Source organism: Hyperoodon ampullatus (assembly GCF_949752795.1).
Source record: "Hyperoodon ampullatus genome assembly, chromosome: 6".
NCBI lineage: Eukaryota > Metazoa > Chordata > Mammalia > Artiodactyla > Ziphiidae > Hyperoodon > Hyperoodon ampullatus.
This window is the reverse complement of record NC_136919.1, coordinates 17,304,210-17,331,932: the sequence shown is the minus strand read 5'-3', so window position 1 is coordinate 17,331,932 and position 27,723 is coordinate 17,304,210. Positions and strand designations below refer to the sequence as shown.

The following is a 27,723-nucleotide window of genomic DNA, read 5'->3' as shown; positions in this document are numbered from 1 at the left end:
TATATATATATATATGTATACTGGAAAAATATTCTAGAAGAATATAAATCAAACTATTATCAAAGACTAGCCTTTGGGTCCCATTAGTGGCATGGGACGGAGAGACAATGGCAGGGCTTTTAGTTCTTGCTCTATACAGCTCAGACGTATTCCTTCCTTGCTCCCTCCCTGTCTTCTTTCTTCCTTTTCTTTCCTTCTCTTTTTCTCTCCTTCTCTCTCCCTTCCCCTCTCTGTCTCCTGTCCCACCCTCTCTCACACCCTTCCATTACAAATAGTATGCATTTCTTTCACGATAATAAAACAAAATTAAGAAAACCCAATATCCATTCAGCCATCCCCTACCCTCTCCCTTGATAAGGTGATAAATTTGTTATTTTAATTTCCTTGAGCTTCCATGCATAATATTCAGGAAAGGGAAACATAAATTTGAGGACGGATAAGGAGAATTGGAATTAAAATGCATCAAGTTTCTGTCATGGACCCAACGCAGTGCTGAGCAGTCACATACTGACATGATTAAATTCCTAGCAACTGGCTAAGGTGATATCAAGGGTGATGCTCGCAATACCTGAGAATGTCTAAGGCACAGGCAGTAACCACCAAGACGGGATGCCAGCCATAGTCCTGGGGAAGCAGTCTAAAGCCACCCTGCTCTGGACAGTGGGGGCTTCAGGAGGGTCCCTGGGAGGGGGTGGGATGGCTAGGCAGCAGGAGGGAATGGGGAGGAGCATGCAGGGCAGCACGCTTCTTACTGACTGGCACAGAAGAACTGCAGTGTTGAACAAAGGGGATGTATGTCCACATGAGTGTGTATCAGCTGCAAGTCAGCCCCATCAGTACAGTGCCCTTGGGGTCTGGGAACCCAAGCTGTTGTCTCTTGGTAATGAAACTTTCTCCCTCTGCCTCCAGATGGTCCCTCTATTATTTGCAGGTCCAAGCTGCAAAGCAGGCTGACGGTGCTCAAGTATGATGAAGCAGTTTGAACCTACGGGCAAATTCTAAGTGTGAGAGGGGCAGGTGGGACTAGCCCTTGGCAATGTAATTCCAAAGGCCTTTGGTATTACTTTTATAGGGGTCGCCTAGCCTCTGATACCTGCCCACTCTGGACAAAATGCATAGCTGTCCCCAGGTCCCCCCATGAAAGAAAGAGTCTCATGGTTCTCTCCAGGAGTCACCTGAGGCAACAGAAAGCACATGTGGTCTGAGCTGCTGCTGTCATATCTTCCACAATCTGCTGGCAGAATCAGCCCTCTTCTGTCCAGGAAAGGGGGAACAGGAGCTCAGGGGCCACAACGCTGCAAGCACAGCCCCCAGCTACCACCTCCCCATGGTTAGGGTGTCCAGTATCCTGTCTGGACTCAGGAAAAGTGTGTCTTCTACTTTCTTCTCACCCAGGTTTCTTCCTTTCCTACCCTTATTGGATCTAAGGGCAGCTGGGATACAGAATTAAATGAAGTGCTTGGTTTTATTCCAAATCGTACTTTGTTTTAAAACCAGCTCAGAGGAATGTGGAAAAAAATAACGTGGTCAGGTGAAAACAGGTGAGACAAAGGCATGGCTAAGAGGTTCGCCAGGGCCACGCGGCCAGTGCACTCAAGAGCGGGGTGCCAAGCCCATCTGTTCACCCCCACTCCAGCAGGCTGCCTTGCAAGGACTGGGTCTTGTTTCTCATGCATTCATACTCATCCTCTTTAGATTTCTCTTGTATACTTCTCATCTAAAGTTGAGATTTCAGGAAATAAGAGTCTGCTTTTGTTATTGTTTAGATAGAGTTCTGCTTGAAAGAAAACGCAAGGGGCAGGGGCATCTTTAAGCTACGACGCAGTGGTAAGCCTGAGAGTGCGCAGACTCTAGAGGACCCCGTGGGGAGAGGAGGCCAGAGCCCCTCCCCCTGTCTCAGGAGCTAGTCCTCTGTATCCTCTGGATCCAGCGCCATTCTGTCCCCTGTGCTGTCTCTGTCGTTCAAGACTCAGGTCTACGCTTTGTGCGCGTGAATAACTGGAATGTCCAGCAGCTAGAATGGCAAGCCTGAGGGTTCTCTTTAAGGAACACAAGACCTGGCAGGCCCCAACCCCAATGAAATGGGCCATCATCATGATGCCATGTAGGCCATTCTGAGCACGGCAGCTATCTACAGCAAGGGTGCTCTCTGGCCAGGAGGCTGGAGCTCTTACCTCGACTCTGCCACCCCCTTGCTGTGTGGCACAGAGAGACCCAGGACTACTGGAGCTTCAGCTTCGGTTTCCAAGGAGGTTTACTGCCATGATCTTTAAGGGCAAAGGTTCTGCTTTCCTCACCTCTATTCCAGAGTCTATCACGGCCTCTGGCACACTGGGCCAACTCTGAGGACTGATGGTATGAATAACAATGACAGAAATGTGTACTGAATGTTTACTGTACCAGACCCTCTACCTGTGTTACCTCATGTACGTCTCCCAATCACCCTGGAGGTAGAATACTAGTATAGTGCCCCTTTGATGGGAGAGGAGGAGGTGACTTATCCAAGGTCACAGAGCTAGTAAGCTGGGTGGTAAACTTGATTTCTGTACTGTTCCGCCTCCTGAGGGCAGAGTGTTTATCTCCACACTGTATCACCTTCCAGCTTGTGGGGGAAAGGAGGGAGAGGGAGGGGAGGGCGGAGGGAGGGGGGAGAGAAGGAAGAGAGGAAGGAAGACAAGTCAGACAGGATTAGGGGCAGTGACCTGCTTCCCCATTCTGAAGATGCTTTCCGTTCTCCATACGGCTCGGTGGAGGCAGCGGGCGTGGGGATGGGGGCAGGGGGGAAAGAATTTGCCTCTGTTGGCGGCTTCTTGGCTCTGCTCCTTGGGGGTTGCTCACCTGTCATCAGTGACTCTTCCTGGGTTTTCACCCCCAACCAGTGGTTACTCTCTTCTGGGTTCTGGTCACCACTACTGATGGCCTCTGCCAACACTTTGGTTTCCTGGGTCCCCAGATTTGAGGTCAGTGAGATAATTCGAGGTCTGGAATTGAGAATTTTGGAGTCTAACCAATGCTTGGATTTATCCAATTGACCATATGATTGAGGGGTTGTGTTAATCATCCAGTCAACAAGTATTTTCAGAGCATCTATTAAGTGTTAGCCACTGCGCTGGACGCTAGTGAAACAAAGATAAGGAACACTGCCCTTGCTCTCAAAAATCTCAAGTCTTGGGCTTCCCTGGTGGCGCAGTGGTTGAGAGTCCGCCTGCCGAGGCAGGGGACATGGGTTCGTGCCCTGGTCTGGGAAGATCCCACATGCCGCGGAGCGGCTGAGCCCGTGAGTCACGGCCGTTGAGCCTGCGCGTCCGGAGCCTGTGCTCCGCGACGGGAGAGGCCACAACAGTGAGAGGCACACGTACCCCACAAAAAAAAAAAAAAAAAAAAAAAAATCTCCAAGTCTTATAAGTAAATCATGGGGATGGAATGTACATCATGGTGACTAGGGTTAATAATACCCTATTGTGTATCTGGAAGTTGCTAAGAGCATAAAGTTCTCATCACAAGAAAAAAATCGTCATGATGTAAAGCCACGGATGTTAACTAGACATTGCAGTGATCATTTCTCAATATACACAAATATTGAATCATTACACTGTATACCTGAAACTAATACAACGTTCTATGTTAATTATATCTCAATAAAATAAATAAATATCTCCAAGTCTAGTTAGTGTAGAAAACAGAAAGAGAAACAGATTATTATTGAACAGTGATAAGTAAGAAGCTCAAAGTAATCACAACCTGCTCCAGGAACTGAAGGAGACATGGAGCACTCCTCTTGGCTAAGCTGGGGAAGATTCTGGTGTGGAAAACAAATGCCACAACTTTCCTAGAAGTTTTCTGGGAAACGTTCTTCAGCGCTTGCCGTGCATATATCATTTGATCCCCACAGCAAAGCTATAAGATGGGCGGACTGGCTGCTAATTCACCCATTTCCCACATAAACACAGGGAGGCTCAGTCAATTAGGCTGCAGAAGTCCAAATCTAAGCAAAAGGGAAGATGCTTTGTGTCTTACCCAAGCGACTTTCCACATTAGACAGGAGAGGCACGATGCTCTGGCCTGACAGCATTGCTCCCAAACAACCTCACTCTCTACGGTCATCTTTCTTGTCCAACACTCACTGGACATTCTTTACACGGGAGGCACTGTGCCAGGCAGGTACTACAAAATGTGAAGATATGAAATAAATGCAGACTGTTCTGTGCCAAGATGAGAAGTCACATGAGAAAAGATAAATAATGCTTGAGAAAGCAAAGATTGAGGAGACTGTCAGTAAACCAACAGTTCAAAGGCAGAAGAGATCATGGCAGAGAAGGGAAATGACGCAGACATTCCAGAGCACTGAGCAGACCGTGGTGGCTGGCACTTAGAGGGAGACTGGCGAAGAACAGGGAGCTGGATTAGGGAGCGTCTGAGAGGCCCAGGAAAGACCAAGGGCCTGAGGTCTACAAATACAGCTTTCAGGGATTCAACACATACCAGATACTAGGCCCTGCATTAGGTACTTTACACACGTTTTATTTTTATATTTAATCCTTCCAAAAATCCTTCAGTGAGGAAGCTGAGACTTGGAGGATTGAATTGCCATTTTTCCAAGGTCACCCAGCAAACAAAGGAGACGAAGATTCGAACCCAGGTCCAGACAACTCCAAAACCTGTTCTCTCACTTGTTTACCACTCTTTTCCCTCCCTGGGTTTCTAAATTTAACAAAAATGCCTCCTTTTTAAGAAGCCCCCAGTGTTCCTATTTGCCCACTGAGTATCACGGAAACATGGATCTGAGAGGAAAGATCTTAGATGCAGAAGAAAGAATGTCGAGTTCACAGCTCCAGGACTGGGCCAAGCAGTGATGATGGTTCCTCATGGCTCACAAAGAAGAGTAGTTCTAACACTGGGGCCTCAAGGCCAAACCTTTAACCCACCATCAGCATCACAAAGACAATATGGGAAAAAAAGCAGAAGAGTAGGTTTGTAGTATTTATCTAAAGGAAAAAATAGCCAAATTCCATCTATAAACCAGCTGGAGCCATAACACTTAATAAAGACAAATATAAACACAACCTGCACTTATGTCCAAATAATCAATTGCCCTCCAACAGAACAAAAGGAATGGGTCTTTGCAACAACATACATGAAAAAGAATGAGAGGTTTCAGTCATCAAAAAGCCAACTATGGGCCAGTAATAACTGCAAAAAAAAAAACCAAAAGACAAATGTGATCTTCAAACTGCATCAACAGAAGCATAACAGGTAGCAAGAGGGAGGTGAAAATTGCTTTTTTCTCAGCACAGGAGCATTCCCACCTTGAGGAAGAGGAGCGTCTGTCAGTTCTGGTGTTACACTCCAGAACATGACAAATTACAATCTTCGTCTAGAGGACAGTGATCAAAAGGGTGAAATGTCTCAAAATATGCCACATCAGAGTAGCTGAAGAAACTGGGATTGTTTATTGAGGTTGATTTCTAAAAGTTACAGGATGCCTTTTATTTTTTTCTTTTCCTTTTGTTACATTTCCCAAGAGCTGCCTTGGAGAAGAAAAATTCAGATTCACTTTCTGACATAGAGGGCCAGGGAAACAGACTGCAACTCAGTATAAGGAAAAACCTTCCAATAGTAGTGTCTGGGAATGATATGAGAGCTTTCCTGAGTAGTGAGAAGGCCATCAAGGGAGGTAATCAAGAGACACTGGAGAGATGTTGGACTACATAACTTCTGATGCTCCTCAAAACTCCAGTTCCAAGCACACTGACACCCTTTTTTTCCTCCCATCAACACTGAAGAATCAGAGAAAACAAACTCTGAAAACCCATTGGAAGTTGGCCATAAATCAAAAATGGCTTAGCGCAGAAGACAGTTCCTGTGTCCCCAACCGCCCAGCTCCTGCACCTCTTCCCAGCTCCCCAAAATGCCCCCTGGAAGGTGAAATGCAAGAAGGAAGACTCACCTTTCTTCTCAAAGTCCCCTTTCTCTTCCCCTGGTCGGCCCAGGCTGTCCAGGGTGTGGGTCACCTGACTGCCAAACTCATCCTCACGGGAGTCGTGGTTGGGCCGCCGGGGTGGGTCCTCATCCTCCTCGTAGTCATAGTCATCCAGGATGGGGGTCTCCCGGATGGGCACGCCGATGACGGAATTGTGGGCCTGCAGCCGGGAGGAGCGGAAGCTTTCCCGGGCCTGGGGACCCAGCAGCACGGAGGGGATGTAGTGGATCTCGTGAGTGGCTTCCGTGCTGGCGCTCTTCTGGGGGATGCGGCGACGCTTCTGCCAGCGCCGCTGAGCATACAGTGCCACAGTGAACACCAGCAGCAGCAGCAGCAGTGCAATGAGGCCACCCTGGAGCGGGAGGGAAGAAGGACAAGCAAATGGGCCACTGTTCTTTGGGTCGGAGTGCCAGAGGGGGTCTTCCGTCCACCACACTCAGCCCAGATCCCTGGCTTTGGCTCTCAGAGCCTCAGAGCGACACCATTTCCAAACCTGGTTTTCTCACCAACAAGCTGTGTGACCTTGAACAAACTGCTTCACCTCTCTGAACCTTGTTTTTCACTTGTATAAGGGTGAGTAAGAACCCCTGCCCTTCCTTCTTCAGAAGGTCGCCATGAGGAGCAAATGAGATGGATAACGGTCACGCCAGAGTGATGCAGACTGCTAAACACTGGGATGAGTCAGGGCTGTGGCTTCACACACAGAGCGTCTGAGTCCTGAATCCGCCTTGCACCAGCTGAGTGACCCCAGGACATTTGCTCACACCCTGTCAGCCTGGCTTCCTCACGTCTAGAATGAGTCCACTGAGGGCTCAAGAGACAGCAGCCTTTGTTCCATCCTGCTGGGGATATACAATAGTGTTGTCAAGTCAAACAATTTCTGCATAATGTATATTTTTATTATCAAAAACACTGATTCCCAACAGGGGGCCTGGGACAAACTAGGCGCTTCATAAGTATTTGTTGAATGAATGAATGAACAAATGCACTGTTCTAGGGCTCCCTTAATCAGAAATTTAAGGCATACTGAAGTTTATTTTTCTTTAACACATCCAACCAGTAAATATTTGGTTGAGGGGCTTCCCTGGTGGCGCAGTGGTTGAGAGTCCGCCTGCCGATGCCGGGGACACAGGTTCGTGCCCCGGTCCGGGAAGATCCCACATGCCGCGGAGCGGCTGGGCCCGTGAGCCGTGGCCGCTGAGCCTGCGTGTCCGGAGCCTGTGCTCCACAGCGGGAGAGGCCACAACAGTGAGAGGCCCGCGTACCGCAAAAAATATATATATATATATATATATTTGGTTGAGTCTGCACACCATACATTAAATTGAAACAGGCTAAAGTGTTTATCAATGGATCTTGCATGATTCATGAGACTCATGAAATATCCTGCTCTGTGAACTCCTCAAGGGCAGGGGTATTTCCAAAGCACATCTGTGTTCCCCACAGAACCTGTCAAGGGCTGGAGGTGGAAGGTTTGTATTCTCCTCGCCTCCCTTCTTTCACCCTGTGCCAGAAGCATCTCCAAGGAACAGGGGTAGCCCCTTCAGTTATCTTGCTTCACTTCATTATACTTCGTGCTTTCTGCCTGGGAGATTCGGGGCCACTTTGTTGAGTCCCTGATGTGTAATCCCTGCACTTGGGGAGGATCACGCTTGTGGTTTAGGGGGAGAGAAGCAAATAAACCAAGAGACTCTAGAACTCGGATGGTGCACAGCAGAGCAAGCGGTGAGCCTCACTGCGTGTGTGTGTGTGTTTGGTTTGGTGTTTTAGCTCTAAAGCCTGTAGTCTTTCAACCACACCCATGTGGCTGATTGTTCTTCCTTAATTATGATCGCATTGAAGGCGAGGACAATTTCTGAAAACTACTTGTATAACATCTAGCAAAGATGACAGATGTTAACTAACCCTGAATAGATTATCTTGGGTGGGGGTGTGACTGCTGTAAAGGATACCTGCTTAAGCCAAGAAGAACATTATTTACTAAAATGATTCAGCTGTCCTGCTGACTACATTAAAAAAGGATGATTTTCTTTTTCAAGTCCTTCAACTCACTAAGCTAGAATGCATCACCTCCACGGGGGATGGGCAGTGGGTGGTAAGTGGGCTAAGAGGTGACCAGGGTTGCAGGTATGGCTGACAGCCCCGTCTTGACTCTGGCGGTGAGTTACTGTGGGATCCCCAGGAAGGTTTCTCTGGATGTCAGAACTCAAAAATAAATATACTAAAAAAAAAAAAGCTATAAGTATGCATATTTATGTATATGTGTGTGTGTGTGGGTACGATCTGTCAAGTGTATGTAAAATGTGTGTGTGTGATTGGGCTTGACATATATACACTAATATGTATAAAATGGATAACTAATAACCTGCTGCACAGAAAAATAAATAAAATTCTAAAATTAAAAAAAAAATGTGTGTGTGTGTGTGCATAGTTTAGTACCTCTGGAGCCCTAGAAAAACAAGAACAAACCCTTTTTTCCCTCCACAGAACGTACAATAGAGATTGCTCTACGTCTAGAAATCATGTGTGATGTGGTATTATTTGTCAGTTTTTTACACCAGAGATAAGAAAGGAAAGAGACAGAAGGGGGAGTGTGGACAGAAGAGATAATAAGAAAGATAAGTGAAGAGAAAAAGGAGGCAGGAAGAACACTGTCACTCAATAAAACAGTAGCAGGCCCTCTCCTTACTACTTTTACTTAATGTTATTTTATTTACTCTTTAAGGCAATCCTCTGTAATAGTTTCTGTTCCATAAAGGAAATGAGGGGAAGGTGGTTCAGAGAGGTTAAGTAACTTGCTTAAAGTCACACAGGTTTTGATCCTAGATCCAACTGGGAATAAAAGGCCAGGATGTGGTAAGGCTGGGATTTGAACCCAGTTCTTCACTGCATAGCCAGTGGCTATTTGACAGCATAGTGATTCTACAGAGCAAAGGAAGGGAAAGGAAAAGTGGGAAAGATGGTGACAGCGTACAAAGTAAAAGGGAATCCCGAGAAGGAAAAGGAAAACATTGTTTTCAAATCCAGGATTCAGGGGGCACATCTCGAGGCAAACTCTTCAGAGAAGCTTTTAATTTGGGTCCATGGATACCCTTTGGGAAACTGCCCTGCCTGACTCAGCCCTCTATCTTCTCCCCTTTGGTTGTTTCACTCGCTGTGAGGGGCAGACCTTGCCCGGTTCCAGAGTCCTTCATCCCCGGCCCCTTCTGCCCACCCTGATTATGGGTGTTTGACCCTGTGGTCAGACCCAGGACCAAAACTGACCTGGGAAAGATGAGGCTTAACCTATCTGTCCACAGGTAACCACCACCACTCCTCCCTCTCCCCACTGTATCCTGACAAGCCTCCCTGGATTCCCATGCAGTCCTGGATCAGCTCATAAAGCACCCCAGGGAGCTCCTGGAGGGCAGGAAGCCCCATCCTTTGCTTCCAGAGCCCTCTAGCTATATCTGGCATAGAGGCTAAGAGCTGACCTCAGACTGACACAGTTTTAGTCCAGGTTCCACTGCTTAAGAGGCTGTGTGACCTTGACTAGGTCACTGTTTTTCAGAGCCTTGGTTTCTTCATTGGTTAAATAAGGGCAGTATTCAGGGTCACCTCAGTGGATCATTGTGAGGCTAAGTGAGATGCCTGCAGAATATTTAGTGCCATGTGGGACACATGTAACTGCTCACAGACTGTTTGCTATTGCTGTTGCCAAGGGCATTCAACAAGTGTATATTTAATGTTGAATGAATAAATAAATGAATGAATGAATGATTGACCTTCCGCCCCTGAATGTTCATTCTGCAAAACTTGTCTTGGGTCCCTAAATCCTTCTCAGTCTGGACCAAACACTTACATATGCTCTGTCATTTACCTTTACACCTGTGCACATAAGGCATCGTTATCCTATGTTATGTGAGGAAGGAGGCCCAGAGACAGGAGGCTGTTTACCCAGATAGTGCTGCTGAGATTCAGACTCACTGCAGCCTGGCTTCACAGTTTTGCTTGTGGTGGGAAGGGACAGACACACCCCAGGTGTAATCAGCCCCTGCCCAGCCTCACCTCTGCCTCCTCAAATTACCTCGGCAGCTTCAGGCACAGATTTCCCAGCCTAGGGAGCTTCCAGAAGGAGGAGACAGAGGAAGACCACCCACCTCCCTCACCCCACTTTGATGGAAGCTGAGCCTGGGAGTCCCTTTAGCTCAATGATCTGCTGATTCATTTGACAGGACCCCCGGCCAGTGGCTCCAGCCCTCCTATTGGGGCACAGGCTCCCTTCCCTCACTCCCCAGCCTCCCCTGACCTCTGCTCCCACCAGCTCAGCTAAGCCAATGACCACACAGCTTCCATTACAGATCAGGGTTTCATTGTGAAAACTGGGCCAAAAGAGAATTCCAGTAATCAAGGTCTCACTGTGCCACTGACCAACGGAAACAGACATCCCCAGGCTGGGCTCCTAAAGGGCTCAGGGGGCCTCACCCAAGACACAGTAGCAGCTCGGGTGATGTTTCAAGCACCACTGACCAGTCCTACCTTCAGAGGTAGGCTCAGAGCATGCAGGAAAAGGTTCTGAATTCAAGTTGACTCACTATGTGATCTCGAATTTCCCAGAGGCCCTAGAGACCCTCAGTTCACTCATCTGTAAAATCAACTTGGTAATACTTGGAATAGTATAGCACATAGTTAGGGGTAAAGGCTGGGGGTCAGAAAGACGTCTTTAAAATCTCATGCTATCACATAAAAATGGGGCAATCACGGACAAAGGGCTGAACCGCTCTGAATCACAATTTTTTCATTCACGAAACCGTGTAAAAAGCGTCCTTATAGAGGGAGGTTAGATGTGAGTTCCTGGACACGGAGTGCTGTGCTCAGTGCCTGGCACGTGGTAAACCCGTGGTGCTCATGATACTCATTCATGGTATCCGCAAGGTTGTTGTGCAAATGAAATCTAAACACCGATGTGACGGTCCTTGCAAACTGAAGGGTGCTGTGCACAAGCAAAGGAGCTCAAGAGAACCACACAGCCACCTCTGTCCTAGCGGAACATTTCACCCAAAGCAAGCAGAAGAGTCACTCAAAATCAAGAAGAAACTATGATCTGCGTCCACCTGGATCGGTCCAGGCTGCTGTGCTGCTCCACTCCTGCAGGGCTGAGCCCCCCCTTCTCTGCAGTCTTCCTTCACCAGGGCAAGCAAACAGAAAAGCAGGTCTGTCTCTGGAAAGGTGAGCAGGGCAGAGTGTCCAGCCACTGAGGCTACCCGCCAGGGGCAAACACAGACCCCGGCGGAGGAGAAAATGCTGCAGGGCACGCAGGGAGCCCAGGAGAGAAAAGAGGATGTAAGGAGAAGGCTGTGAATGTTTAGAAAGCAAGTTAAGAAGAGGCCAAGGCTCAAGGAGTGGCAAGCTGAGGTCCTGCTGGCCTCAGGGACAACCCAAAGCCAAATCTGATGTGGACTGTGTTTCCTCTAGGCAGCCCAAGACAAACAAGGTTGGAGATGTGGCCATGAGTTGCAGAAATAAAAATCTAAGTCTGTTGGTTAGGGGTAGGTTTCTGTGAGACTGCAAGCAGCACAAGCCTCGGGTGATTAGTTTTACCTTCTTATGGGTCTGAGGATTTCATCGAGCTGTCAGGCAGGAAGTGGGAAAGAGACAGGAGAAGGAATACGTGTTCCCATCCGTCCTGGAAACTTCCCTACTAGAAGCCTCTCTAATAATAGAAGCTCACTCCTTCTATTACTGGTCTCAGATCCCTCCGTGGAGCCAGGCAAGGGTGAGTGTGGGCGATGTCAAGGGCAGAGTGATGTGATGGGGTAAAGCAGGTATCCTGGGGGCACACAGGCCAGCGTGGGAGCCCCTGTCCCTGCTTGCTGTTGGCCATGACAAGTTGGCTGCAACATTCTACCTCCTTGTGCTACAACAGACTCACCTATAAAATGTGCTGATTGGTCCCAATGTGAAGCGTTAAGCTAAGGATTAAACAAGACAATGAAAGATCTAGATAAAAGTCTGGCTCCACAAATGTCAACACCACCAGCCTCAGTCCTTCAGCCTCTCTATTCCTCTACCTCAAATCAAATCCTTTCATACCCTTCCCCCACCCTCAGAATAATGCCCAGATCCCTAGCCTGGCACCTAAGCCCCTTCATGCCTAGGTCTCTACTTCCTTCTCATGCCTCCCTTCCCTACAAGTCCTACCTCATGCCCTGTCCTGGAGTCGCACTGTGTGATTAGCATCTTCCCAAAGTGTGATGCTCTGAGCACTTCCCCAGTGGCTTCTCCCTCAGCCCAGAGCACTCAATCATTCCCTCTCCGTAGTGGTTCGAATAATACCCACCCCCAAAATCATGTCCAACCAGAACCTCAGAAGGTGACCTTATTTGGAAATAGGGTCTTTGCAGTTGTAATTGATTAAGATGAGGTCATACTGGATTGGGTGGGCCCAAAATCCAAGGACTGGTGTCCTTAAAAGAATAGAGGGGACTTCCCTGGTGGTCCAGTGGTTAAGACTCTGCGCTTCCAACGCAAGGGGCGCAGGTTCTATCCCTGGTCGGGGAACTAAGATTCCACATGTCCCACAGCAAGAAAAGATACTAAAAACAAAACAAAACAAAACAAAAACTTTAAAGAAAAGGAATAGAGGACACACACGCGCACACACACACAATCACGTGAAGACAGAGACTAGACTGATGCATTTACAAGCTAAGGAAAACCAAGGATTGCCGGCAACCATCAAAAGCTATTGGGAGGCATGGGACAGATTCTCCCTCAGAGCCTCCAAATGAGCAGACCCCGCTGACATCTTGATCTGGGGCTTCTGGCCTCCTGAACTGTGAGAGAATAAACTCCTGTTGTTTTAAGCCCCCCCAGTTTGTGATAATTTGCTATGACAGCCCTAGGAAGCTAATATACTCCTCTTCATCTGCTCACCTCAACTCACCCAGCCATCTCAGCTTGGACATCGCTTCCTCAGGGAGCACCTTTGCCTCTGCATGTTGGGATGAGGCTGTGCTCTCTTCCCTCACAAACCCCATGGTTGTCAGTTATCTGGCTACACTGCTACCACCTAACCATCTGGTTGACCATTTTCCCACTCTAGTTTCTGAGCTTTCATTTATCCAGCCTAAAACATAGTGCTTGGCCCAGGAAGGTGCTTAGTAAACATCCAGAAGCCTAAAATCTTGCCCAGACTTTGCCAGAGGAATGTAAATCTGACCCTAGCATCCAGAGGGCACCTGATCAGACCCTGTATGGCCCCTCTTTGCTGCTCTGCCTTTATCGCAATGCTCGTGCCTCCAGCTGGTTTGCTTAAACACACAATGTCAAACGCTGAAAAACACACAGAGGTGAAAAATAGAAAGCACCTCCAAAACCACCACACCAAGAGAGCCTTCTGAAAAGTCAAGGTTAGAACTCCATTCAGCCTGGCCCCATTTTAATCTATTTTTCCGGTTAAAATATCCAGGCACAGGAGAAGGAGCCAGAGAAAGGAAAGAAAGGGATAATGTGAGAAATGCTTTATGTGACAACGTGTCATTCGGAAACTGATTATTTCTGTCTTTGGCCTTTTTAATATTCCCTCACAACAGCCAAGCCACAAAAGGATTTGGTATTCTAAGAATGGATTTATAATACTCTGTTAGGCAGTGATAAGAACATGGGCCTTTAATCCTCAGAGCTGTGAACATGCATATTCTCCCAAGTAATGTCCTTCCCTTCTCATCACTTGAGTCTGGTCCCGACAGCCAGCCCCAGGACAGCTGAGGCCTGATGACCCACTGGGTGTTCTCCTGGCCGTTTGCTGAGTGACAGCTAGCAGGGAAAGGGGCTGGGTCTCCAAGTTCTCTGGGACATCTTCTTTCAGGCCTCAGACTATGTGTAAGCTGGAGGGATTATTAGAAAATAGTCCAAACCCATGGTGCTACAGGTAAGGAAACAGGCACAGAGAGTAGAAGTGACCTGACCAAGATCACAGAACATCCTGAAATGGTTTTGGAGGCAGACTATGTAGCCAACACTCCCCAAAGTTGCTGAGAAATCATGAATCCTGACAGTTGGATCTACAAAATAGTTTCTTTCCCCAACCTTTCTTTCTCTCCATCCTACATCCCAGTCACAACTACCTTTCACCATGATAAGTTGAATACACTCTGAACCATCTCCCAGGCTTTATTCCATCTCCTTCACTGTACTCAGCCCATCTTCTATCATAAATAATGCACAGCGGGAAACAAAGCCCCTCCCCACTGAGTAAGCTGGAAAGTCCTGCAGCTTGACAGTTCATGTTCATCAATTGCTTAACTTATATCTCAAAATGTATGCCTCTGAGATAATCTTCTCAAAATGTATGCTTCCCCCATCCATGCCACCAACCCTACGGTGCACCTATGATAGGGCACCATGCCAAGTATTCAACCACATGGGAACTCACTGTTCCTATTTAATGTTCTGAGATTTCCTCTGCCTGCAACACTGCCCTCCTTGTTATTCCTCAACCCCACATCTGTAAGCTGAAACATCAGGCAGACTTCATGGCTACCTTCACTGCCATCTCCTTGGTGAACTCCTCTGGAATCTCCCCGTCTGCAGCCTCAGCCAGAAGGAATCGTTTTACCCTCTGAATTCCCAGAATACTTCATCTCAACCCTTACTTCAGGAGCTTTAGCATTTTCTACCTTGTATTAGAGTTACTGATGCTCAAGCTCCCCAATTGGTTAGATGATTATACCCACTGCTCAGATGAAAAAGTGGAGGCTCGGAAGATAAACTTGCTTGAGAATACACAACACAGTGGCAAATATATGGGATAAGACCTCCCACCTGGGGCTATTTCCAGTAAAACTGCAGGCCCACTCTCTCACAGACTGGGAATGGCCACTGGAGCTGCAGGAAAATAAGATGATAACATAGGTCAGAGCCATAGTGCAAATGGCATGACTATTCTTTAGGCATTAAGGATCCAAGACTTTTTTTTTTTAAGCAGTAGAGTGGTGAGATCACATTGGATGTATGTGGTGAGGAGACTGGAAACTGGGAGACCAGTGAGATAGCTATTCACAGTCGTCTAGGACAGCACTTCTCGACTGGGGGCAATTTTGCCCCGCAGGAGACATTTGATAATGGAGACATTTTTGGTTGTCACAACTAGGGAAAAGGTGTTACTGGCATTTAATGGGTAGAGGCCAGGAAATCTGTAAGCATCCTACATGCACAGGATAGCCAGGAACAACAAAGAATTATTTCTTTCAATAGTGCAGAGGTTGAGGAAGCCCTGGTCTAACAGAGAGAAGATGAGATCTGAGATTAGGGCAGCTGAAGTGAGTAGTTAACTAATGGGGTAGAAATAAGACACACCACAGGGTGGAAAGAATTGGTGTTTGATTGGCAGGAAGGGGACAGAAAGAAAGTGCCAACGTGACAGTGAGGTGTGGATTCTGTCACTGGATTAGAGATGAATCTACCTATGTGGTAATTTTTTTCCTAGGTAAGCTCCCAGAAGGTTATGAAAGATCCCAGCACAGAATCAAATGAAGAGATAAGTTTACACGTATGAACAATTAGGAGCGGATAAATGCACAACAACAAAGATGTGCATGTATATAATATATATATTATATACATGTATGTATGTATTCATGTGTATAAAAATATATTCTCAACTATCTTTATATATAGATATAGATATAGATATATATGGCTGGCTATATTTATCTATAGTTATCTCTTTGTCACTAGACAGATGTAGGGTGACCTATTTAAGGAGGTCCCATTATAGAAAATGAAACTTTTTTTCTTTTAAAGTAATCATCTACTTATAATGTATCTTTTAGTGACCCTATTTTATTTCCCAAGATGATGTCAAGGGAATAAAGTAAAAATGCAGAAATTTGTTGAGACATACTCCCCATCCAGCTCAAACTTTCTTAACCATCTTTAGATCAGATCAGAATGGGGGCCAAATCCTGGGTGATCATTCTGAATGCTATAGCAGTTCATCAAGAGGAAAGCTAATGAACATTGAGTCAGGCAGACATGGATTTGAGTCATGGCTGTACTATCCTTCCTTTGGGTGTCACTGGTATATCACTTGTGCTTCTTTAGTTTTCTCCTCTATAAATTGGGTCACTAACACCTAACTGAGAGGGTCTGGGGAGGATTCAATGAGATTGCATTATAGAACACTGAGCGTAATGGCTTGCATGTAGTAGATCTCAGGAAATGTTAGCATCCTTGTTATTGATGCAAGGCCTTGTTTCCTGAAAAGTTAGATACAAGGTAATGGTGAAGCCACCAAACTGCCTCTATTAAAGTATGAGATATTCTCTGTACAGTCTCCCAAAACATTCCCCTGATCACCCTGCTCTCCTCCTACTCCTGCTCTCCAAGCTGTGTGACCTTGACCATGGCCCTTCCCCTCTTCAGGGCAAGTAGATAAAATTGGCTGGTTTCTAACAGTCCTTCCAGCTCCAATATTCCAGATCAGAAAAGCAAAGGCAAACGTGAAAGCATTTCTGAACAGATGAAATATATATATTTTCATGACACCCGCCTCGCATTTCAGTTGTATAAGCATGAACTCACAACCCCAGTGAAACATCCTGTATCCCTCGCACCGTCTCACACAGCTGTGTTTTCGCTCATGCCACCCGCTCTGCCTGAAATGTGCTTCCCCCACTTCTTTGTCTAGTCCTTTAAACCTCAGCTCTTGGGTCATGAGTTCTCAGCAAGCCTTTGTGAAACCTGCTGTCTCTGGCTGGTTAAGTACTCACCTGTTAGGACCCCCAGTGACTCATGCTTCTGTCTTCCAACTACCCTCTCATCACCCTGAGTGCCCCTGGAGGACATCCTTAATCCACTCCACGTACCCAAGACCAAGCCCAGGGTCCAATAATGAGTAGATCTCATTAGGCACTGATTGTATTTCCACAGTGAGAGGCAGTGAAGGGAAGGGCAGGGTTTCATTTATTTCTGAATAAATTTGAATGGTACATAGTAGATCCTCAATTACTTCTTGGAAGAATTAACGAATGAATCCATTATAAATGCCTCCTTGAGGGTAGGTGACTGATGTATACCTACACCTGTTTGGCAGTTCTCCATGTGTGTGGGAGAGAGAGCTGAAAACAATTCACAGGAGGCGCTTAGCACAAATCAGTATCCTTCTCCACATCCTCAGGTGGCCTCTCAAGTTCTGTCAGAAATCCCACTCTGAAGATGGATGGGGGGGAGCATCTCTGAGAGGATTGATTTTTTTCCTATTCTTTGAGTCATGAAGAGAAACAGATGAACCCAAGTGACTGTGCAGGAGACTTGCACTCATTCACTGATTCACTCATTCACCAGATTAAGGGCATGCCTGGAACCAGGCAGGCCCAAGTTCAAGTTCTTGCCCTACCACTTTCCAGGGGTGTGGCCTTCTCTCTGTGAAGCCCAGTTTTTGCAGTCCCAACATGGAATAAAACCATTCACCAAAATGGGCTGTTGTGAGGATTAGATAAGATGATGTATGTAAAATATGTCCTACAGCCCTTGACCTACAAAAAAACATTCAATACATGGCCGTTACTGGCTTGACTGTTACTGCTATTACTGTCATGCCCCGCCCCTGTGCCAAACCTTCTGCCCAGATTTAGGAAAACCCAGATAAAGCCTCAAGAACTTGCAGTCAGTCTGGGGAAATAGATAAGTAAGCAGATAATGACTGTACTGCCCAGTTTGATAAGCTCTATGCCAGAAGGAAACACAGTAAGAAGCAAAGGTTCTGATAGCTTCTAAGTGCAAAACATAGAAGAAGTGGGAATAAAAAGGACTTCCCTGTCATTCCAATTACAGTTAAGTTCAAAGGTAGCGGAGTAGGCTGGCCCATCTTACCAAGTATACTCATACCCAAAATGTGACAGAAAGGCTGGATAACCAACTAAGCAGCCTGGCTAACCATGCAGGAGGTGATGGCCCCGAGTTCCGGTACCTGAGCTATCGTGTACCAGCTGTGCAGCTCTGGGTGGGTCATTGCCCTTCTCTAAGCCTCAGGTTTCTCATCGGGACGTTGAGGACAGCAGTCTTCACAGAATGGGGTTATTGTGAGAATTAAACAAGTAAATGCACAAAGCATTCAAGATGATGTTTAGAACAAAGCCAGTGGTCAGTAAATGGCGGTTTAAAAAATTCTGACAGAGGAAAACTGCCTTGAGAAAGAAACCAGAACTTATGTCCTAGCCCTGGCCCTACCCCCTTATAAACTGAAGAAGTTTGCAGAAAGTTCACTGGTCCTCATGTGTAATATTTTAACGAGGTGGCCGTAGCAGCCCTGTAAGTGAAGTGTTCTTCATTTACCAGACAAGGAAAGACAGCCTCCTAGAAGTGACTTTGCCCAAGGTTGCAGAGTCAGTTAGAGGCAGGGCACACATTTGGTTCCAGAATCCAAAGTCTGTGATAATCCTGAAGCTCTCGTTTGTCCCTAGAGTCGGTGGTATCTGGACCCTGTGGCCTTTGCTCAGGGCATCATTCTCAGGGAATGTGTTGCAGACACACACGGTCCATGGAGAGATCCCTAGTACGGTGCCAACCTTACACCACTGTGCCAACAACCCAGCCTTCTGAGACAGAAAAGAGAGCTCAGACTCTCAAGGAAGCCGTAGGCTACGGAGAAGCTGGTCAACACTTAATACACTCAAAATAACTTTCATACAGGCAGGGAGCTTTGCACGTGAGCTGGCTTCTTGAGAAATCTTGGATGGGGAAAGGAGGTTTGGTGGAGGTGCAGGTCTGCAAACAACACACAGCCTCGTCAGGGAAGACCTCCGTTTGCATCACTGGTGAATGGTGCCCCTCACACGTGTGTTCATCACGGCATCCCTATCTCTTTTCCTTGATTTAACTGTTTTCAAAGGGGACTTACGTCTCCCTGCTGTTATATTATACATTCATGTGTTAACTTTGTTTATGGTTGAATAGAACTTCCATAAGATAGGACCTCCATTTTGTTCATTACTTTATTGTCAGTGCTGAAAGTAGCACTCAGTGCTTTGTTGGTGCTTACTAAATATCTTTTGGATGGATGGATGGATGGATGGATGAATGGATGGATGGATGGATGGATGGATAAGTGGATAAATGAGTGGGTAGATAGATGTCTCTACAAATGGCCTGGAAGTCCCAAAAGGGAAAGGGCTGAGTCTGAAGCATCCTTGAGTCCTGTCCTAGGGCTAGAAGACTGGAAGATACTTAGTGAATTCATACACACACACACACACACACACACACACACACACACACACACACACACACACTGCTGTGCATTCCCTCCTAGGGCCAGGGAAGGGGCACTGTGGGTAATTAAAAGGCAAACAGGACAACAGTCAGGCTACTTCTCCTTGCTTTGGGGGCAAAGAGGAGAAGTTGGTCTGCATTCCAAGCCTGTTTAATCATTTGCTTACTTGTAAATGCTCAGGAGACAATGAACCAGAAAGCAAAGAGGTGAGGTGATGTCCAACCCAATTATTCATGCACAATCACCTTCCACAGAAAGCAAACTGATAGCTATATCTATTTGCTATTCCTAGTCCTATGCCTGGATGGAAATAATAGGACTTTAAGTGAAAGGGGACATCCATGATGTAGCATCAAGTCCTGGCTGTCACTGATCAGCCGTACAGCCCTGGGCCAGCCACTTCAACTTTCTGAGCCTCAGTTTCCCCATCTTTAAAAAGACCATGATAACAGATACCTTCTCCTCTTTATGTAAGGACCCATCTTGAGACTCATGTTTATAAGAGAACTTTCTCTGTTGCAAAGTGATTTACGCAGAGCAATGTTTAGTTAAAATAAGTGTTGAAAAAGAAAGAAGAAACACAATACCAGTAGTAACTCGGGCAGAGTGTCACTGAAGTCACAGAAAGCAAAGCTGCAAACCCAGAGGCTTTCCAATATTTCCAATGCCTTCATAATCTACCCATCAAGTTTCTTCAAAACGTATCACAAATCACACAGTAGGGGTCTTTTGGAGGCACTGTTTTGCTGCCATTTCCCAGCACCGGTGATGGAGCTGTCAATTGTCTGGAAGGCGTGTTGTGACAGCCTGGAGGGTTTCCCCTACTGAGCCTGATCAGGAAAACCCCAGGAAAGGTAGTTACTAAGGGCAGAGGGTCAAGCACAAGACGACAACCAATGAGAACGGAGAAGAGAGGGGACTCAAGGGGAGGCAGATGTGAGCAATGACAGAGGCGGGAAGCAAAAATCGCTCAGTGCCCTCCTTGCAACCATCAGGGCTGACCTGGTACGATTCAGCCTTTCCTCTTTACCTTCCTGCTCCTTGTCTCCTGAGTTTTCAAAAACACAGAATTCAGCATTTCCTGAGTACCCCAAGTTAGCGGAGAGAACTGCCAGCCACCTACTGCCTTACTCTTAGTAACTCTTCTTACCTCGGTGATGCCCTCCACCCTGGGGAACACCTCTGGCAACCCAGGGCACAGGCTGTAGGGGGCGCTGGTAGGTGATGCTTTCCTTCCTTGTTCAGGGAACATCCCAACTGAAACACGGTTAAGCCCCTACCCCCACCATGAGTGCTAAGCACCTCAGACCGTGTCCCCTGAGGCCTTGCTGTCACCAGCTGGGCTGCTCCAAGGCAGCTCTCCGAGTTCTGCTTCCCCATTCCATCCCTAAGATTCTGCATCTATATCCTTCCAAGGACCTCCCTCAGATCCAGCCCTAGCTGGGCTTCCAAGACTGTACATTGTCCTTAGCTCAAGTCCAGGGTGAAGTACAGGAACCCCAAACCTCAGCACTTCATAGCCTAAAGGGGTCAGTGATAGCTCCCCCAAACCAGACACCCAAGAAGACATATCATTCAGGGGCCACTAGAGCCTGAGGCTGGAAGGATGAGGTGTGGGACAGCCCAGGAACTGTGTCAATTAAAGAGAAATTAGATGCAGCTCAACTAAATGACCATGTCATAGAGTCACCTCCTTCCCATGTTGGTGACGGGTTTGAGCTCAATCCAGAACAACTAGCTTGGGTTCCTGGCCCCTCCAGAGCCCTGTGGATTTTGAGCCAACCAGAACACCCTGGAGGAACAGGTGGAGGTGGGATAGGACTGCCCCAGAGAAAGTCCCTGTTTCTGAATCTCACCTTTTTTTTTTTTTTTACATCTTTATTGGAGTATAATTGCTTTACAATGGTGTGCTAGTTTCTGCTTTATAACGAAGTGAATCAGTTATACATATACATATGTTCCCATATCCCCTCCCTCTTGCATCTCCCTCCCTCCCACCCTCCCTATCCCACCCCTCTAGGTGGTCCCAAAGCACCGAGCTGATCTCCCTGTGCTATGCGGCTGCTTCCCACTAGCTATCTATTTTACATTTGGTAGTGTATATATAAGTCCATGCCACTCTCTCACTTTGCCCCAGCTTACCCTTCCCCCTCCCCATATCCTCATCTTAATCCTGAGCCCCCAAGGAAGCTGGGGATATTCATTTCCAAGGCTGCCATAAAAGTCACCACAAACTGGGTGGCTCAATACCCACTACTTGGTCCATAGATGTTCTCAGCAAATTTTTCTGTTACTATTATCATATTCACCCACAACTGCATTGTCTCTCTTTCCTTTATAGGGAACTTTTTTTTTTTTTTTGCATTTCTCTCTCTCTTTCTCTCTTTCTGAAAGCTTTTACATCCCCCTGCCTTTTATCCATACTGTTCTGAAATTGCACCACAATGCAACTAGGTGTGGGATTTCCTCCCCTTTTTGTTCTCAGTGGACACTTTCAATTTGAATACGTGTTTCTTTTTTCTGCACAGGGAGGAATGTTGACATGATTCCCTCCCTCCCCATTGTCTGTGCCTGGTTTCTGGGGCTCCTCCCGCTTTGCTGTCAACAAGCGAGTTTTCTAGGGGCTTAGCCAGGGTCTCCGGTTCATGAAGCCTCCCTGGATGCAGGGCCACATGCCCTTCCAGGAGGCAGAGAGCAGGCTGGCAGTGGAACTCCTGAGGAAATCAGGGAGGGGCCGGATTCCGGAAGGATGCCCTGTCTCCAGTTTCCCTCAAGCAATCGGTCCTCACTCAAAAGGAGGATATCATGGAAAATTGCTGGACCTAAATCAGTATCAGGCTCAGTGGAAGTCAGGAGTTCAGAACTTAATTCTCTTAATGAGATTTTTGGGCAAGTCACTCAAGCTTCTTTCCTCACCAGTCAAGTGGCAATGATGATTTACCTTCCCTGATTCCCAGGGTGGTTGGGAGAAGCAAATGAGAGGATGCAGGTGAAGAGGCTTTGAAAATCACTAAGTGCTATTTACATACACGTGTATGTATGTAAGCAATACACATGCATGAAATTAAAATATACTCTCAAAACTCTTACTGCATTATAAATACTGAAACCTACATTTCTGCTCACCCTTCAAGATCCAGTTGAAATGTCCCTGTTACTATTTATTTGACTCAGCACCTGAAATAATTGGCTTGAATTTAGAACCACACTTTAAAAAAAAGCAAGAGAGAAAACGATATATTTAAACAAGAGAACTGCACACAGGGCACAGCAGCACCAACTGTGAGTAGTGGACATTCAGACTGACCAAGGAAGACAGTAGTTTCATGTTTCCCATCCCATCTTCCCTCTGGATTATAAATGCTCACTGAGTGTAGCAGTGAGAAAATGACCCAACTTCTTAAATTTCTGTCTCTGTATCTCTTGTCATAAGACATATATAGGTTAATTCATGCAAATTAAATGTGCATATGATAGGACTCCACTGTTATAAAACGCTTCTTGTATCTGTCTTATGGACTGGAGATCCCCCCCTGTAAGATTCCATTTGGACCAATGACTCCCCAGTAAAATGTTGATGGACTCTTGCTGTAACAGAAGGGGGTCTTTGCAATGCTGTGTACAAGGGCTGGGCAGCAGGAAGGGGAGTTACAGGAGAAGTAACTGGCAGAGGGCTAGAGGCAGAGACAACCCTCTCTCCCCAGATCAGAGAAGGCAGCAGTGGTACCCAGCTGCCCGCAACCAGGCTGCAAAGGAAGCTGTGGGCAGGGATAGATGGTGTCTGGGATGCAGAGTGAGACGAGTTAAACTCAGCAGAGACCATACAGACGTGCCTGGCATCCAGACCACTGCCCCCTGACGCCGCTTCCTCTTTCTCTTCCCGGTCCTCCAGTGCCAGCTAAGCTCTCCTGATCAGTCCACGTGTCTCATACCATGCTCATGCCATGCTAGGCAGGGGCTGGAGAGAAACCTGGTAGAAGCAGACAGACACACTCATCTTTCTAAACTAAAATCTCCCTTTCCAACTGTCAGAAGAGAAAGGAACTCAAGAGTTCTTCAGGTTAGCCAACACTGTTATGATTATTAGTTTGTGAATGCTTTCCTTTTTAAAAAATCTTAATTGGGTACCCATTTCTGGAAAAAGAAAACAACATAAAAATTTCCAGTTCAAGTGAAGATTGGGAGTCTGAAATTTCTAGGGTTCCATGGAACAGAACTAGAAAAAAGTACTCTTTCATTTTGCCAAGGGGAATATCAAGACCTTCATCGGCACTGACACATTAATTGCGCTAACTGAATCAATCTGCACAGGGAATCTGAGGTTGGTGCTAATATACCCATTTTGCAGGTAAGAAAACTCAAAGAAGTTATGTCATTTGCTCCAGGTCCCAAAATGAATCTGTATCAGACTCATGATCAGAACCCAGACCTGTAAGATCAGTAGAAAATCTGGAAGGGTTTCTTCTCCCCTCCGGGAAAAATCTCCTCCCATCTAAAAGTGTATTACTGTAACTACAAGCAAACAATATAAACAACCACCACTGCAACAAAACAGCATCATTTGCACAGCACTTAGGTTTAAAAGCTTTTCCCTGCAGTACTCCCTCATTTGAGCAGCTAGCTTTGCATTACACGGCTGGGACCAGAGCGAGGCGAGGGAGGTGCTCATCTTGCATGCAAAACGTAAAGGGATGCCAAAAACTTAGTAGTCAAGATAAATAATATGTTAATACACTACTTTAAAAAATCAAAATGAATGCATTCCTGAGTGTTTTGACAACCCTTTCAATTCCGTGCCCAAGATGAGTGAAGCATTCATTCCCCTACCCTAGTCCCAGCCCTACAGTCTGAAGATCTCTGAAATGGGGAGGAAATGTATTGTACTATTTTACTACAAGGAAGGTGATTAAATAACATTTCCAGGGAACTAAAGGCAGGTCCTTCTGACTCCAGGCCTTAAGCTCCTCTTAGGCCAGCTGTGGGCCTCTCAGCCCTGGGAATCCGGTGATGTCAGTGTGATGAGGCTAGGGTAGAGCTGAGTCCCATTACACATACCCCGAAACCAAGGCACACAGTAGCCGAATGAGTTGTGCAAGATCCCAGGGTTACGGTGTGGCAGAGCTCAGCAATAAACTCAGTTCTGATAGGATCCCACAGGCCACACAGCCTGCCATCATTACCAAAACATGAGGATTATTCTGAATAAGATGCAGAAACGTGGAGGCTCTGAGAGAGCCCGCAGATGGCCACCATCCTGAAGCAGTGGTAACTGGGCTCTGGGCTTCCTACCATCCTGGGGAAGCGCCAAGGAGGCTGTCCTGGGCTGCAGGCAGTGAGCTGGAGACAATGGGGCAGTGGGCAAGCAGTGGAAGAAACACCAGCCTGTTGGTTGGTTGGAGGCTTGTCCAAAGAATGTCATGAGCAAAGGAGAGGGTACTCAGGGCAGGATGTGGGATCCCGGGGCCTGGCTCTGACATTTGAGTCTCGCTCTGTATTGCGCTGTAAGCTCTGTGAGAGCAGGGGTGTCAACTGTTCAATGCTTGGTATCTTCGGTGCCTGAAACAATGCCTAAAACATAGCAGGGGCTTGATGATAGACAAGATAATGGACGAATCTCAGTCTTTGAGATTCAGTTGGGTACAATGAGCCCTAGACACTGAGTTCTTCCACTGCCCCCACGCAAGGGGCAACCTCTCTCTGCCTCAGTGTCCTCACCTGTAAAATAAATACAACGTACCTCATGGGTATGTTGGAAGAGAAAGGTGAGTTAATATAGGTCAAGCTCTAGGTACAGTGTCTGGCACCTCATAAGTGCTACATAAATTAGGCAAAAGGATAATAAGAGGGCTTCCCTGGTGGCGCAGTGGTTGAGAGTCCGCCTGCCGATGCAGGGGACACGGGTTCGTGCCCTGGTCCGGGAAGATCCCACATGCCACGGAGCGGCTGGGCCCGTGAGCCATGGCTGCTGAGCCTGCGTGTCCGGAGCCAGCGCTCCGCAACGGGAGAGGCCACAACAGTGAGAGGCCCGCGTACCGCAAAAAAAAAAAAAAAAAAAAAAAAAAAGAAGAATAAGAAAAGTTAGCCCCCAAAAACAAACAGAATAGAGGTAGCTGATATTTTCTTTTTGTGTCTGACACTGGTTCAGCCTCCACTGCTGGCCTCAGATGAGAGAATGCAGAGCAAGGCCTGAACCATGGAGGGAGGAAGACAACCACTGCCTGGCACCTTCTACCCACCAGTCCCTGCCTTCCCCACTTTACCAACATTATTTTACTTAATCCTTACAAGTTTGTGAAGTAGGTTCTATTGGTATCCCCTTTTCCCAGATTGAGCCTGAGAGAGAGGAGGTAGTTTGTTCAAGGTTGTTAGAAGGGCTGGTCAATGAGGCCAAGTAGCTCTGAAGGTCAAGTTCCAATGGCCGCTGTGCCACGCTCTGGCACACCTTCACTCTTCCTCTCCGTGCACCCATCTGCAAGCAGGAAGTCAGAGAGGAGATGCTGGTGCGAGGCCTCCTGCCTCCAACACTTGGTGGATACAGGCTAGCCAGTCTCCTTGGAGACATGCAGTCGTGTTCCCCAAGGAGCCCAGGGTGAGGGCTGCCACTGGCCATGGTTTTGGGAAAGTGGCAAAGTGAAACCCCACCATCTTACAGAGCTGCAATTACCACCCCACTCCCTGGAGGGAGGAAAGAGATGTTTATTATAAAGACACTCCCGCCCCCATCCAGTGCAGGAAGGAAGGGCAGAGGGGCATCCCCGGAGGCTCTGGGCAAGAGGACCCACTGGTTTGCAGGTATTCCCTCAGGGCCCTTGGCCCAGCCCTGTGTATCCATGGCCAGGGAACAGAGGCTGGGCTCCCCTTGTAGGCTCTCACTGAGGGACAGTGGGATGTCAGGGATGTAGCTGGCAGAGTTCAAACCCAGACCGGCCTGACCCTGGGAGGCTGGTGAGCGATGCTGGTCAAGTCCTTGCTCCGCTCAGAGCCTCATTTATGAAAGGAGATTGTACCACGTGGTTTGCAAGGGTCCTCCCAGCACGGAACATCTTATGAGTGTGTGAATTGATAAGGCCACAACCAGTATCTCTGGCTCTGGCCCAGACCGTGACTGAATCTCTTCCACAACACCCTTCAGTGATGAGAGACTCATTATTTCTTTTTTTTTTTTTTGCGGTACGCGGGCCTCTCACTGTTGTGGCCTCTCCTGTTGCGGAGCACAGGCTCTGGACGCACAGGCTCACAGCGGCCATGACTCACGGGCCCAGCCGCTCCGCGGCATGTGGGATCTTCCCGGACCGGGGCGCAAACCCATGTCCCCTGCATCGGCAGGCGGTCCCTCAACCACTGTGCCACCAGGGAAGCCCGAGACTCATTACTTCTTGGAAAGCGTAGCACCCTAGAAGAAATTTTGAATGACTCTTTCTCTGACAAGCTGTGTGACATAAGAGAATGAATTCTCTTCTCTGAGTCTCAGTTTAATCATTAGAGAAACAAGGATGCTGGTGCCCACCTGGAAGGATTGCTGTAAGGATTAAATGAGCTAATGTGAGTGAAGTTCCTGGTACCCAGTAGCACTGGCTATTATTCTCCAAGTTGCCAAGCTGCCACTCTCCCAAGTAGAAACAAACAAAAAGGGGAAAAAATGGTCTGTTCACATGCGGATACTAAAGTTCCAGTCTTTCCCTGCTGGAAGACAGTCCACAATACTCAAGGATCCATCAGGCAGGGAATGCTTCTTCGCAGAACGGGAGGTGCATCACTTTATCAGTGTGAAAACTGAGGCCCAGAGGGTGTATCTGCCCTGCCCAAGGTCACACAGCAAGGCAGCAGCAGACTCAAGATTCCTGAATCCCAAAGTCATCATATACTCTACTGGGGTAACCAAGAGGCCCTGTCACCCTTGGCTAACAGCATCCCCCCCAGAGACAAAAGGCAGCACTGAGTCCCCACAATCAAGTCAGCCGGTGTTTCCTAAGCCAGACACTGGTCAGGACCTTGGAGCCCAGAGAGGAATGAGAAGTGGCCCCTCCTCCCAGGGGGCTACAAGTTGGGGAGGGACAGCAGAGGAGTTAGGGAAACCTGTCCACAGTTTCCAGAATATGATCCTCCCTCACTCCTTTTTTCCTCCTCTCTCTGTAAAAGGCCCAGCGAAGCAGACAGATGTTGACAACATCTGGGCCACTGTTGTCAGGCAGCAAGTAGCTCTCAGCTCCCACTGGAGAAAAGACGCCGTTGGTGTGAGGAATGATAATCAAGAGCTCACGTTTGCAGAGTGTTCTCTCCAGTTTCAAGAGACACCCCCAATCCTTCTCGCTCCCGTTCATTAGCCCCGGTGAGTGCTGCAGACAGCAGCTGTCTGAAAGCCAGGCAGGGCCATTTCCACTGCTTAGAAGGCAAAACCGAGGCTCACAGAAGTTAAGCTTCCTGCCCCAAATCACAGAGCTAATAAGGCAGCTGGGGCCCGAACATACAGTCCCATGACTCCTAGAAT

The 27,723-nt window shown here is 47.3% G+C and overlaps 1 protein-coding gene across 3 annotated transcripts in view; it reads right to left on the bottom strand.

Moving 5' to 3' along the window:
* Positions 1–27,723, bottom strand: part of ASTN2 (astrotactin 2) — a gene marked incomplete at both ends in the record, with an annotated part of 919,723 nt that overhangs the window by 693,923 nt on the left and 198,077 nt on the right. For all 3 annotated transcript variants that reach the window (XM_079706619.1, XM_079706617.1, XM_079706618.1), the window contains one exon: positions 5,948–6,332. In XM_079706619.1, coding sequence (XP_079562745.1) covers positions 5,948–6,332 — 385 coding nt within the window. The remainder of the gene's footprint in view (positions 1–5,947; positions 6,333–27,723) is intronic.